The 15,200-nt window shown below is 39.6% G+C and overlaps 1 protein-coding gene across 1 annotated transcript in view; it reads right to left on the reverse strand.

Annotated features, from left to right (window-relative positions):
- The window catches only part of Ca-alpha1T (Ca[2+]-channel protein alpha[[1]] subunit T), a 92,579-nt gene that overhangs the window by 43,508 nt on the left and 33,871 nt on the right, over positions 1–15,200 (reverse strand). The window contains exon 4 of the mRNA XM_070283048.1: positions 1,792–2,710. Within this exon, the coding sequence (XP_070139149.1) occupies positions 1,792–2,656 (865 nt within the window). The 5' untranslated portion in view covers positions 2,657–2,710. The remainder of the gene's footprint in view (positions 1–1,791; positions 2,711–15,200) is intronic.

The following is a 15,200-nucleotide window of genomic DNA, read 5'->3' on the forward strand; positions in this document are numbered from 1 at the left end:
ACTTTGCGAATAATTGCCATCGTGGGAGGGGAGGACAGCATCATCGTAAACTTTGACAATAAAATCCATAAAATGTCAGCAGGATTCAAAGTGTATAGAAAACAATACAATGGAAGTGAGGCACAAGAGATGGGGGTGTCCGGGGGGGCAGGATAAAAGCGAGAACAATGGCGCAAATCAAAATTTATGGCAAACAATTAAGTGGCAAGTATCGAGAGACCGATTACATACTTGTGGCTCCACTTTCAGCGCGAGACAAAAGGCGATGAAAATGGATATGATTTTTAAGGGGCGGTGGGGCATGAGAAGAATGTGGCAAGAGTGGCAGTGGCAGTGACTTTGTGGCAAGTGGGGGAACGTAAGAGGGGATGGGTAATCGCTGCCATCAGCACAGCCAGCTTGTTGCTGGCTAAAAATAATAACACTGACTTGACGTTCTCTAAACTCAATTATCATAATTTATCCGAGTCAGGTCTGGTTCCGGGAATCATCCCTCAAGACGGCATAAATAAATATCAACGTCAGTCAATTTTAATTTTCCTTCAAGTGGTAGCTCTCACTTGAGAGCGTCCCGAAGTATGCAAAGCGATTTTTCATGCACATGTGTCAGAGGCAGGGATGTCATCTTTCTTCCGCCTTCATACTCTATAGTATATGTATATATATACACTGATTGGCGCACATTATCCAGCAGAAAAAAAAGCAGGAAGGAACTGCTGGCAGGACGAAGTACGTAGCAGGATCGAAGGACATCCCTTGGTTCCGCCTCTCAATGATGATGATGCCCATTCAGATATTTATTATTTATGCGAAACAAACACTCGCCCAAGCTCACCGATACAGATACAGAAACAGAAACAGGCGAAGGGCCAGAGTAGCTTGCAACTGCTGACATTGTGGCATGAATTTTGCAACAGGCGGCAGCAACAAAAATTTAAAAAAAAATAAATAAATAGAAGCACAAATCCATTGGCTATTTCGAACTCAGGATACCCAATACTAACCGCAAATTAAATAAAATAGTGTGTGGCCAAGGATTTGACAACAAAAAAGGACACAAAAGGATAGTAGATTGTTAAGGTAAATGGGATAACATTAAAATACTAAATTAGCTTGGCAGTTAAAATATATATTTATATATAAAAAGAATAAAAAGGTTTAATAGATAAATATCATATATTAAAGTCCCTTAACTATTAAAAGAATAAAGATCTTTAATTTCATTCTTCTAATTTTATTTAAAAAGCCTTTCAAATCTTTAAGATATTTTAAATATTTTAAATTTTAATCCTACCATAACCCTAAGATAACCTCTCCAAAAACCATAAACCGTTCAACCAAAACCCTGTTATTGAAACATCTCTATAAAAATGTATAAAAACCGTCCCCTTAACTATTTGAAATATTCGCCTGATACCAATACATAAATATATTGCATATCCTGCTTCCTTCGTCCTTTCTCTCGAAAAAAATCCCCAAACCAATTCCCCCGTCCATTTCGCGGAAAAAAACTTCGAAACGAGTGTCCTTAGGCCGAGTGTTCGTTAAAAAAAAATATTTAAAAAAAAAGGATTGCTGACAAAAAAAAGGAGAGAAAAATCAATAGGCTCTCACAACGCACATCCTGTGCGAAATGTGTGACAAGGACACTCGGCCCAGGGGTAAATTGCCAGCGAAGGACAATGGCAATTAGGACTACGCCTCCATACCATTCCATCCCCTTCACTTCTCCCCCCCCCCCCGAGTGTCCTTTCTGTCGATTTTGTTGTTGTTCTTGTTTTTGAAAAGGATATGGATTGGTGATGAGCATCAGGCACCAGTTGCGCGGTCGGGTGTACTGCGTCAGTGCCCACATGGAGATCTCCGGGAAGCCCGGATACGGCAGATTCGGTTCTCCGGACGAGCTCGACGAGCCGGAGGATGAGGAGGTGTGCGAGGAGGAGTCACCATCGTCCGAGCTGCAGCTGCCATTACAGCTGGAGGCTGTGGATGAGCTGATGGCCCCGCCACCGCCACCGCCACGTTGCCTGGCCGCTGTGACGGCATCGCTCAGCGATGAGGCACCACTGTGCCGCCGGCCAGCAGTCCTGCGGCGTGACACCTGCCCCTGTTCCGGTCGCTCCTTGCCGCTGCCGCCCTGATAACGCCGCCGGGCATGGTCGGCCGATCCCGAGGCATTCGACGACTGCCGGTGTGTCCTGGCGGATCCGGATGGGCCGGTGGTTGTCGATTGATTATTTGGATTTTTGGAATTCGGATTCGGATTGGCATTGGAGGAACTGGTTTTTCGCAATCTCCTCGAGTGGCCACTACCACTCCCACTACCACCGCCGCCATCGACGATCACCGTCATGGGCGGTTCTTCGTTGGAATGCATTTGTCCTAATCGGTTGCTGTTGTTGTTATTTTTGTTTTTGTTACTTGTAGTTGTTGTTGTTGCTGCTGATGTTGCAAGTTGTGGTTGTTGTTGTTGGCCGCTTGTTGCTGCTGCCTCTGCCACGCGACGTCGCTGGCCATTCCCGTTCTGATTTTGAATCCTTGAAGCAATTGCTGCTTCTTCTTCGGCTTGTACTATGGTTGTTGTGGCTTTTGTTGTTGTTGCTGTTGTTGTTGCTGCTCCTGATCTTGATCCTGCTCCTGCTGACTGGGGCAGCATCTTCCTAGGAACCAACCAAGCCAACTGCTGTCATTCCATCTTTTTGCCGATTCTCTGAAAGAAATTTTAGAAAATTAGTTATATTTCTTAAATATTTAAGCATTTTTTAAAGTAAAATATAAGATAAAAAGTATGTGTATAAATAATTTATTAATAGTATAGTCGAATACTAAATTCTATTTATTTTTAATTCAATTCTTTAATATTTTAAAATGTATTCTTTTGAAGAACTTCTTAAAACAGAAGGAAGATCAGAGGAAGATAGGAAGATCTACTATATATTTTCCTATATAATTCACCTATTTCAAAACCCCTATTTTAAAACCAAAACCCCCACCAAACACTTGCCTTAATTGATGTCTATTTTAAAGCCCACTTTTCAAAAGGTAAGTTCCATTTCTTGTCGTGTACGTGCCAAGTTTCTGGAATTGATTTTTAATGCCAAACTCAGGCGTCAGCAATACATAGCAGCCCCCCAATGGCCCAATGGCCCCGCCCACAATTTCTAGCCCACATAATGAAGCCAAAAAACATAATTTATACGCACGTGCGTTGCTTTTTGCCAAAGTGTGTAAAAATAATGAGAAACACATTTTGTGCCAAAGCATAGCATACTTTTTGGGGCGCAGGGGAGTGGGACTATGTGTGTGTGTGTGTTCAATCATTAATTACGCCCCATGCGTGTGTGTGTGTGTATGAAGGGTGGCAAGGTGGAGGTTTCCTAACACATTAACGTGCCAAAAAGTGCTTCGTTGTGGTTTCAACCACACACACACGTACACACACTCACTTACACACAACAAGGTGGCAAATTGCAATTGTGTGAAAATGGGATCCTTGATAGACCAACAATAACAAGCAGCAACAAATCGCCAAAGAACTGCCACAAAAGATGGCCCAAATCCATTGAGGTTATTGAGATATTTCAATGGATCGACCATAGAATCGATTCAGCAAACAAACAATGATTTTTATTCAAAGATTACAGTCCATGCTTATCAAACAATTTATCAAAAAATTAAGTACAGCGTCAGAGATAGATAATGGGACATGTTTTAAGTAAGTACCATGTCACTCCATTTAGCTTTTATAGATAATATTCAATCAGAGTTAGAAGAGAATGGGTAGTTGGTAATAATGACCTATGAGGTAATATTTTATCTTCCATAAATCGGTTAATATTTGATTGATTTAAGAGTGATATATCTTTAATGCCCTATAGCTTCTTTATCCTTCAAGCTCTATCAAAGGTTTGGGAAAATTAGACTTTTTGGCCTGTCAAAAAAACCTTTTTTGAACCGACCTGACAATTAAAAACAAGCATAAATATTAAACAAAATATTATTTATTAAAAAAAGACATAAATAACAAACAAAAAATATTTAAAAAATATTATAAATAAACCTTTCAAAGCAAAAATTCCCCCACAAACTATCTGGTTTTATTTTTTTGCTGCTCGCAAGCCTTAGTATCTATGGATCTCATCAATCTTTAGTTTGTCAGTTTAGATAATTTATGATTTATGCAGCCAGTGCCAGCCAGTCGGCCAGTCGGTTAGGACAGGACACGTGTCCTGTTTTTGTTGTTATTGTTGGCATGTATATAGCATGTTTTTAGGTAAAAAGGGACCCATAGACTAGAAATCAAAATAATTAATCGTTGGCTGGCGCCATTTGTTTATCAGCCGGAAACGGAAGTCAAAGCCAAGGCAAACAATACCAAACACGAGTTGGAAACTCAGGCTGCCTCCCTCATCCTCTTACACTCCCTCTCGCTAGCTTCTTCTCTTTCCCACAAGCACGTGACAATGTAACAAAAGTTTCAATATTATTTGGAAAATGTTGGAAGCAGACAGGAGACAAAACTACTACCACAGCAGGATACAAACTGTAAGCGCCTTCTACATGAAAACACATGGCGACCGTGTCAAAACACATACAAATAGATATATGTATATATATATTGCAGTGAGTGTGAGTAGGGATGTGTGTTTTATACACAGATATACATAATTAAACACAAACAGCGGCAACAGCCAGGCAACTTTCGTTGGTGTTGATATTAGTCAAAGGGAGAACAAAAACACAAACATTAGCTACCAGAATACCAGAGGGTTACCAGAATTTTCAAATGGAGTGGGTCGTGGGTGTGTGTGTGTGTGTAACCCTAACCTCGGTATAACGGGATCAATGTGACATTCAAACATGTCAGATATTAACGCGATAACACACTTTGAAATGGGTCGAAAAAGAGGCCAACACGAATTTATGTTGTAAGCGTTTTTCAAACATTTATTTATTTTTTTTTTGTCAATTCTGATATTTATCCAAAGAAAAAAAAAAGAAAACTACATATATTTGGGGTAAATAAAATTGAAAAACAAATCAATTTGTCAAACCTTTGATATATCGCAACCAAAAAAAAGAAAACTTTTACAAAAAATAAATATAATTTCAAATGTAAACTATGAAACCACAGAGTTTGTTGACCCATTTTTTTCCCATTTTTCCCATAGCTGTTGTTTACCCATAGTTGTGTTACTTTAACCATTTGGCCGGAGGGTTAATGTAAACAACAACCAGGACAACTCACTCTTCAGATGCCAGCAATGCCAGCGATGCCAGTCCTCTGGCATAAAAATATGCAAATAAATTGTCGCTTATGTGGCAAGATATTTTGCAAAGTTTTCACACAGAATCCCCCCGCCCACTCCCTCCCACCACAGTCTGAGGGATCTGAGGAAATATAATTCACTTTTAAATGCAAAATCAAGCCGCTGTCATTGATAGCTGTCTCAGCAATAGGGACGCGAAAATAAGCATACACGTTGGCCAAATAAATCAGAGACAGCGTCACGATGTCGCCCGAATGGAGATCCTTTTTTTTTGGTCCTGGTTGGGGCAGGGTGAGAAAAGATTTATGCTCACCGCCTGCTTTATGAGGCAGCGCCTGTCAGGAAAAGTCGCCGACATTAGCATAAAGACGGCACTCTCACACAAAAAAATAAAGACGTAAAGAATAAGCTGTTGGGCAAGCTTTGGAGGAAAAAAGAACAAAGACGATATGTCCTTGAAATATGGGTTTTTGGGATATATATTTTAAGACACTGATTTAGAAGCTGCTAGGAAGAGGAGCTAGAGGAGCTATAGTCTACTGTGAAGAAGCCTAAAAATAGGCTTTTATATATGGTGGAATGAGTATAGATGAGTATCGGGTATCGTATAGTTATATAGTTAAATGAGTATAAGAGTACCTTTACTATTTTATATTCATTTTTAATAATCTAGTTTAAAATATAATAAATGATATTTCAAGGATGTATAAATATTTCTGTAAATAACGACCATATTTCCTTTAAAGAATCCTCAAAGAATGTCAAGTATGCAATTTTTAATTAAAACTTTAAAGAATATAAATACCAACATCACTCTTACCAACCAAGATCATCATTTAGGCCAACATTTCAGTTATCAGATGCGTAACCAATCGCCTGTTTTGGCCCATTCCATTTGGCAATGAGCCAATGGTCAGTGTCCTGGCGATAGAACAAGTCTATCCTGTATTTAACATTAATATTTATGATTGCTCATCTGTATGTATAAATCGGTGTATTTTTTTTTGGCTTTTGGCTTTAGATGTAGGTAAGTATCAGCCTTCATTGGTTGCTTATTGCGCTGATTTTATTATTATTTTTATTTGACTTGGCTTTGTCTTGGCTGGCTGGCTGGCTTGGCATAAAAATCACTCCAGAAAATCCAAAAAAAAAAAGAAAAAGGAAAACTCATTTTCATGTTCAGCAGCTGCCACAAACAGAGAAAATCTTCACCTGCTTGGAGTTTCTTTTCTTGATTTTTATTTTTTGTTGTTTTTTTTTTCCATTTGATTTTCCAATTCAAGTGCCGCGCGTTTTCTCGTTTTTCCTTGATTTTTTCCCCCCGCTTTTCTTGCCTTTCAGGTTCATTGAGCGCATTTGTTGCTCACTGTCTTGCTGTTGCTGGCCCTGCTTTCTCCTTTTGATACTTTCACCCCCTTTTCACTTTCTTTCGGGGCCGGCCTGGTGTGGCTTTTATTTTGTTTTGATTGCCCGGGCCAGGGATTTGAGGTCCTCTCCCAGCTACCCGGAGCAGGAGCAGGATATCTGCTGCTTATTGTCCTTTTAAATACACGGACATAAAATTCATATTTTTATGCGTCGCTTTTTATTGGCCATGAATGAAAGCCACTGAGAGCCACTGCCACTGCTAGAGTCGGTACCGGAATACACCTGGCGTCGTAGTCAGTTACGGAGCATATCCGTAAATTTGCCCGTAAACCATCCCAAAAGTATCCCTTCCCTTTCACACACCCTTCACTCTCTTGCCTCTTTGTGGCACTGGCATCTCTTTCGTTCAGTCAGTTCGATAAATTCCTTACTTTTTTATTTGCAACTTTTACGTAATACGGTTAATGGAATCTCTTCCTGTTCATATGAGTCTGTATAAGTGTCAGTATGTGTGTGTGTGCTTTTTATATCTGTGTGTGTCTGTGAGTGTGTGTGTGTGGCACGCCTTATTCATTATTCGATAAATATTCAACAGGATATGGAATGCACGTCTTGAGTTTCGATTTGGGAGCTCTGCTGGCAAGCATTTCAATTTCGTAATGGAACTCATCATCGAAGCTATCGATTTATTATCCGAAATTGCGGGAAATCGATTCACAAATCCTTAAAGGTATTCCGCTTGAGAATTGGTCGGAAAATGGCAAAGATATAGACAGAGCTGGGGGGCATATAGGAAAATACTGGATTTTCCAAGGGGATAGAGACCAAAAAAAATTGGTAAAAAAATCTAAAAAATATTTTATAGCAAGATTTTAATGCAGAATGGCGGGAAATTAGACCAAAAATCGTTTGGGGTATTCCGCTTGAGAATCGGATAAGAATTGGCTGAGATATAGCTATGGCTCTGGGCCTCATATGGAAATCCAGGATTTTGCAGTGGTGTCCCCACAAAATTTCGAAAAAAATTTAAAAAATTTTAGTTGCCTAGATTTTGATGCAGAATAATAGAGAATCGATCCACAAATCGTTTGGGGTATTCCGCTTGAGAATCGGGTGAGAATTGGCTGAGATATAGCCATGGCTCTGGGCCTCATATGGAAATCCAGGATTTTGCAGGGGTGTCCCCACAAAATTTCGAAAAAAATTTCAAAAATTTTAGTTGCCCATATTTTGATGCAGAATAATAGAGAATCGATCCACAAATCGTTTGAGGTATTCCGCTTGAGAATCGGGTGAGAATTGGCTGAGATATAGCCATGGCCCTGGGCCTCATATGGAAATCCAGGATTTTGCAGGGGTGTCCCCACAAAATTTCGAAAAAAATTTCAAAAATTTTAGTTGCCCATATTTTGATGCAGAATAATAGAGAATCGATCCACGAATCGTTTAAGGTATTCCGCTTGAGAATCGGGTGAGAATTGGCTGAGATATAGCCATGGCCCTGGGCCTCATATGGAAATCCAGGATTTTGCAGGGGTGTCCCCACAAAATTTCGAAAAAAATTTACAAAAAATTTTGTTTTTAGGTTTGTATGCAGATTTTTGAGAAATTGATCCCAAAATTATTTTGGGGATCAATCAGTTTGTTAATCGGATTAAAATTAAAAAAGTAATAGGCATTTCTGGGGTGACTTTCTAAGAAATTTTCCAAGAAAAGTGGCCTCACCTTTGGCTCTAATAAATATCTTTCATAAATGATACTCCCTTGTTATCAAACACTCCTCCTTAGTTAAAGATGATGTCCTATAAAAAACACTCTTAATTTGATATTTTTTTGTAGCCAAGGTTGGCACATTCCTTTCGCTCGTAAAGACCTCTTAAATGCGATGCTGTCGGCTGTTGGATCTCAAGCCATATCAATATCGTTATGGCTGATTCGGGGAATTGAACAATCAATAGCGAAACAATTTTAATGAAATTGCAGCAATTTGCAGCGGCAACTTAATTCAATCATTTTCATTGAGGCGCCAGTAGGAATGCTCCATCCACCCATCCAGGCATCCCATACTCATCTTCCATACGAATTGAATTAAATTTTCTTCTTATTTGATTTTATTGATGAACGAGGGTGGCGGAGGCGAAAAGTAATTATTACTCATACGACGCGTGGGCCAGGGCGTTCAATCAAAAGAAAAAATAAATACAATATGAGGTGAGGTGAGGTGAGGCTTTTAAGTAATGAGTAAGAGGTTTCTTTTTTTTCTTAAATATCTAAAAAAACAACGCCTGAGAGAAGGTAATGAGATGTCAGGAAATGTGCTTATATTAAAAGCTATATGTATATATATATGTATGTATATATGTATATATATCCTCCCTAAATCAAAAAAATCAATTGCTTTAAACCTTTATCCACCATGGACTTGAAAATCCTTTCCAGGCTAACAAAATCAGGGAATTATGCTGATTTAATGCTTCTGGGGGCCCACTAATCGCTGTCTAGTTTGAAAAGCCCTTAAACTGGTTATACCTTCCAATGCAGATACTATATATACACACGATACATATAAATATCCTTAGCAAAGTGCCGCCTGGGGCAAACCCCATGAATTTTTATGCAAATTCTTTGGGTTTTCAACTTGTTGAGCCAAAAAAGGGGGGGGGGAGAGATAAAAAAGGAAGGCCAAGCCAGCCCACAGGGTGAAAGTGGAGAAAGTGGCCCAACCCAGGGGTTGCTTTTTTCAAAAATTAAACAGAAAACATGAGAGTTCTAATTCGATTTGTTGGAAAAAACATGTTCGAAAATGACAAAGACATGTAAATACTTTTTTTTTTAAGGAAAACACAAAAGCCTTTAGGGCAAGGATGAGTTTTTCTTTTATTTTTTTGAAAGAAAGAAACTTTTTCCTCAACGAATCGAAAAGCACACGAATGAATTTTCATTCAATTATCTTCAAACTCCAACTCCAGCTTGGGTTTGTTTGTTCATTTGTTTGTTTGTTTGTTTGTTGGCCTCGTCTGGGGACTGAAACTAGCCCCAAACTTTTACCAAATAAACAGGAAAAAAAATATTATCAACTTTCAAGTTGAAGCTTCGAGCACGTGGAGGCCATTGTCTTGGCTGGGAAATTCATGGGCGCTCTGTTTCAATTTTCGGTCATTGCAGGTCCTGCCCACAGTTATCCTCCTGATGGTCCTCCTGCCCCAACCTCTCTCTCTCTCTCTCGTTTTATCTGTGTCGCAACGTGTGTCCTGTGTCCTCAATCCTCAGTGTCCTGCCAGTGTGTCCTGCCCGGTGCTGGGTGCCATAAAATTTCATTTTATCAAACAATGAAAACGTGTCGACTCGCACTCAAGGTGGCCCAACCACCCACCCATACACCCACTTCCACACACACAAATACATCTACGAGCTCCACACTCCCCCACAAATCCTTACAAACACACACATACACACAACTATAGCTCTGCGGCCGTAATGTCTTTAAAATGGAGTCCTTGTATCTCGTGAGCTTCTCGTGAAGTTTGTTAAGGAAATCATCTGTCCTAGGGGCAGTTAATGGTGCGATTGTCGTCTCGCTTTGGTCTTGACATTCAAATATCTCACATCTAGATATGTCTAATGGTATATAGTAGGTATATATATCTTGATGGATGTACATATATATATAGCTGGATGGTTGTATGTATATACCTATATAGAAACACAGTCTGTTCTGGATAATATTCAATTAAACTTGAATGCTTTTTTATATACTGAGGGTAGACTGGGGGTATTGTTATTTTTTGGAGGTTTTTATGGAAGTGCTTTAAGGTTTATGTATATTTTTTATAAAAATACTATGTACATTAATTTCTTAGTATTTAATTCATAATAATCTTTTCTTAATTTTATAGAACTATATAACCTTTTTCGACTGTGTGCTTATCTTTAAAAATATATAACAAAATAAATAATTATATACCTTCTGTCCCTCCGTTTGTCTGTCTTTTTCGAAGATCTATCTTCTTGTAAGATATGGGAGGACTATCATTCTGTTTTAGACTTAAAATATTTATATTTCCTCAAGAAAATCTCTCTTTTAAAAGAAAATTTTCTATCGTATCTCTAATAATTCTTTTTTTTAAGGATATACTTTGAAATCGATGGAATCTAAATGGAAACTACTCCTATCTAAAAGAGATAGAGCTTATAAAGAGATATAGAGCTTTATTATATGGTATAGTATTTTCTAAGACCTTTATATGTAATTATTGAATAATTTTAAAGATCAAAAGTAACATTTTTTTATAGAAACCTTTTTCAAAATTAAAAATAAATATTCCCCTGAAAAGAGTATTTAAAAACCAACTCTCCCTTCGACAAAAGAACTCTCCCTTCTTGCATTTAATTCCCATTTTTGTTGTGATGTTGTCCGTTTTGTCAGTTGAGGGTAATTTTAGGTTTTTAATTGGCCATCGCCAGGTCGGCGTCAACCTTTGAAAATGGCCAAATAATTTACTTAGCCAGCCCCCGCTCGGAACTTATTTTGGTTATTACCAAACCGGGCGTGTTGATTAGGCCCGAAAGTCATGGAGGCCCAGCTCTTGAGAAACTTGCCTAATTGCCCGTTTCCAAAAGAAGAAAGACTCTCCCAAAAAAAAAAAATAAAAGAGAGTAGGCTAGTGGGTGGACTATATAGTAGTGGGTGCGGTGGAGAAAAGTTTTTCCGCGCTCGTAAAAGGAAATGACCGGCAAATGAAAAGGCGGCGAGAAAATGCGGCTGTTAAATTCGCAAATTGAGGAGAATGCGAATGCGAATGAATAAGTAAGTGGTTGGCTCCTGCCAAAGGACGAAATGCACTTGAAAATGGTGGCTAGACAAGTATGATATAATGAGACATAATACAAATAATTTAAAGTTATTAAAAAGACCTTTTTTCTTTCAAGATTTCAAGGATTTAAGGACAATTAAGCTTTGAGAGCTGGGTAATGAAAAGCTAAGCCAAGCCAAGCCAAGAAAATGTCCTGAGACTGCAAGATAGTGAGAGCCAGGATCAGTTGCCAGATGCCAGTTGCCAGTGTTGCAACTTGTGTGTCCAATTTGTGACAGTTGCCACTGCTGGCGACACATGACAAAAACCTAAGCCAGGGAGTGAACCCAGCATCCAGACTTGGCTAAAAACTAAAAATTGGCCAAGACCGGTTGGGGTGGAGGGGAGACTTGAGTTGCTCACCTTGAGACCTTCAACGCAACGCAACATGACAACTGTCAGGCCAGGGTCTCAGAAACATGATAGAGGTTAGGGATTGGGTGGCAGGCCAACAAAAGGGCCAAACTACAAGACCCACACTTTTGACCTTTTTGCAGAGAATAGAATGGCCAAGAAAGAAACAGCAGCAGTAACAGTAAGAGTAACTGTGGACCAGGCACTTGTCTACCCTTTTGGCCTCGTCATTGTTTGCCTCCAGGCCCCAAACTGGCAATAAACTTGTCTATTTTAGCACATGCCACAAAATGAGATGAAAAGAGATGGGGTTAAATGGAGGGTGGGGGCACAGAAAGAAAGAGCAAGGTAGCTGGCCTACTAATAGTACTACTAGTAGGCAATGGGGTCTGTGTCTCTCCTAACTATGCCAAGATATTCTCGAGCAGCACATTCTCATTTCTTTTGTTTGGGGCGGCAGTCAGGCAGGCAGGCTGGTTGGCTGGGAAGCTCTATTTGAATTAAATTCAATTTTTTGTCCGTTTTTGTAGTTTTTTCTTCTCTCTAGTCCGCCCTACAACTTCAAGGTTGTTGCAACAACCAACTTGCAACAGAAGCGGACGGCACACAGCCTTTTTGCATTTGCCAGCGGCCATTAGGCAGTAGCAGTACCAGTGGCAGTGGCAGTCGCAGCTCCCCTCCTGGTCCATTTAGCATTTACCATCCACCTCGCCAGTTTTTGAACAGATCCCACGCTCGACTGGCCTGATTTCTCTTCTGCAATGCCATCTATTTTTTTTTTTTACCTTTTTTTTATATATATTTTTTTTTGGTTCAGTTTTATCCCCTTTGCGATACCCTGTTTGGGAGGCTCAAGTGGAAATTTTAGTTCAACAGACTTTATAAATTATACATCAGACAGTGTCCGGGTGTCCGCTTGTCCGCCTGTCCGTTAGTTGCTTTTATAATCAATTTCAAGGATGTTTTGTTTAGGATTAGTTTGTTTCTTTGTTTGAAAATAGTATTTCTTGAGTGCAAAGCTAGTTTCAGTTTTGGAAAGTATTGGTAGTATTAGTTTAGACTATAAATTGTCCGCTTGTCCGCGTAATCTTTCGTCCGTTGCTTTCTTTGGATTAAAATTTGAAGATAGTTTTTATAGATACACACATATAACCCACATAAGCTTAAATCTATCTAAATCAATAACTGATTAAGAACATAAAAGCCCCTAAGGAGCCTCTACCTTAAAGGGCATCCCAAAGTCGACCATCAATCATAGTTTCCAGCTCCCCCCCTGGTTTCTTTTTTGTGATTCTTTTTTTTTTTTTTGTGCAGCTTTCAATCTTTCTGTTTGCGTTTTGGGGCCGAAATGAAAAGGCATTCCAAAGAGCTGCCTTGCAATTAAGAAATTTGTCAGTGCAGTGTTCAGTTGAGGCCCAGCGCAGTGCAGTGTTCAGTGTTCAGTTGAGTTCGGCAGCCAAACGAATTGAAATGCGAATGCGAATGGCAATGGCAATGCAATGAAATGAAATCAAATGAAAATGAAATGAATTCAAATGAAATGAAATGAAAATGCCATCAATTGAACGGGCATAAGGCGCAAATTCGTGCCACAAAATGCTGCAAGTTGGTTCGTTTGTGTGCCCGCTGCCCTAATGAGCACATAATTAAGGAACCAGATGACGATTCTACAAAATTGAGTTTAAGATTAAAAAAAATCTAAAGGTTTTGTGGCAAGGTGGCACAGTCAGGGTCTGGTATGGTGTGGCAGGATGATGAGAATGATGATGATGATGTGTTGTGGCGTGTCGTGTCGTTGTCCTCCAACTGGGTCGAAGCCAACTTTTGCTCTGCTATCTGCCGCACTTCCTGTTTCCTGCGACACTTCCACCCAAGCCTCTACCCTACCCCTCTCTATCTAGACTTTTCTCTGCCACAAAACAACAACAACAACAGCAGCTTCCTGTACATCGTCTATGCCATTATGGCCACTTGAGTTGCTGCCAAAGCTGCCTTACTTTTATTTTTCTATTTTTTTTTTTTTAACCCATAAATGTTTTGTTTGGCTTCTCCTGCTCCTGGCCTACATTTTTTTTCAAAATATATTTTTTTTAGGTGCATAGTAGTGCTGGGTTACACCCCTTCTCGCCACATTAAATGTCATTTTTCGGCTCTTTGAGCTCACAACTTGGCCAAAACGATTTATGTGGCCAGCAACAACAATGGCCAGCAACTTCAGCCAAGAGCAGCCATATTGGCTAAGTGCATTTGGCCGTTTTGAATATTTGGCTTTGGACTTTAGTGCAAGAAAATTATATAGAATTTTTATTTAGCTTTCTTCCAGTGTAGTGCCACATTTGTTTCCTGAATGATTTCCCAAAAATAGTTCACAATAGACCATACCACCTGTGACACTAGCCAGTTTTTAAATTCGTTAAAGTTTGCTCCTGGCTGGAGGTCCTGCTAGTGTTAGTCTTGATCCTGCAACTAGTTCTAGTTCTGCTCGTTTAACCCATAACCCTCTGACCTGAACCTGAACCTGATTCGGAACCTTTTGTTGGCCGAATGCTTGTTGCATTTTTGGTTTTGCAAGCAAACTTCCTGATTTGCTTCATCCTGTGGCTCCTGTGCCACGCCCCCCAATACCATCCGCCCGCAGCTTAAATTACACACTTCCGTCCGTCCTTCCGTCCTGCCTTCCTGTCAGCCATCCTTCCTGGACATCCATGCCCTTCCATGGCCTCTGTCCTGTTCCGTTTAGTTTTCGGTTTCAGTTTAGACTCTGGTTCTGGAGGTAGCAGGGGTCTAAACGGGTTTGTCAGCTCCGGCGCCCCCTGTACTTCCGGCACTCTGTTGGCCATTTTGGTTAGTTGGCCAATTGGCCCGAAATTGGCCAGTTAGCAGCTGACCATCTGCCTGTAAACTTATGTTTATTAAATCGAGGCTAAAACAGTATTTTGGGCTTTATTTTCGTCCATTTATTGCGGATGTTTCAAGGAAGTATTTGTGGTTTTGAGTTTCCTTAATTATGTCAGAGAGTTTAGGTTTAAAAACCTGATTTGGGTGTTTGTAATTCACTTTAATGTTTTAGAAAATATTTCCTATAATATTTTTAAAGGATTACTGACTTTTCAGGATTAGTTTCGGAAAGAACTTTATGGATTTGTTTGAAAATAAAAGTTAGAACTTGTCTTTTTTCACAAAGCCATTAAATGGTTAGCTTATTTAAATTTTTTAAAGGAGTCTTTTTTTAGGGTTTATGAGGCTGTGAGCCACTGCACCACCCTGTAACCTGTTGTTTGGCAGCCACTCAACTGTTATATAGCCGCTTTGGTAGCAATTTATGAAACTACGCACCGAATCTGATATCTTGGCA

This window comes from Drosophila bipectinata, chromosome XL (genome assembly GCF_030179905.1).
Source record: "Drosophila bipectinata strain 14024-0381.07 chromosome XL, DbipHiC1v2, whole genome shotgun sequence".
Classification (NCBI taxonomy): Eukaryota; Metazoa; Arthropoda; class Insecta; order Diptera; family Drosophilidae; genus Drosophila; species Drosophila bipectinata.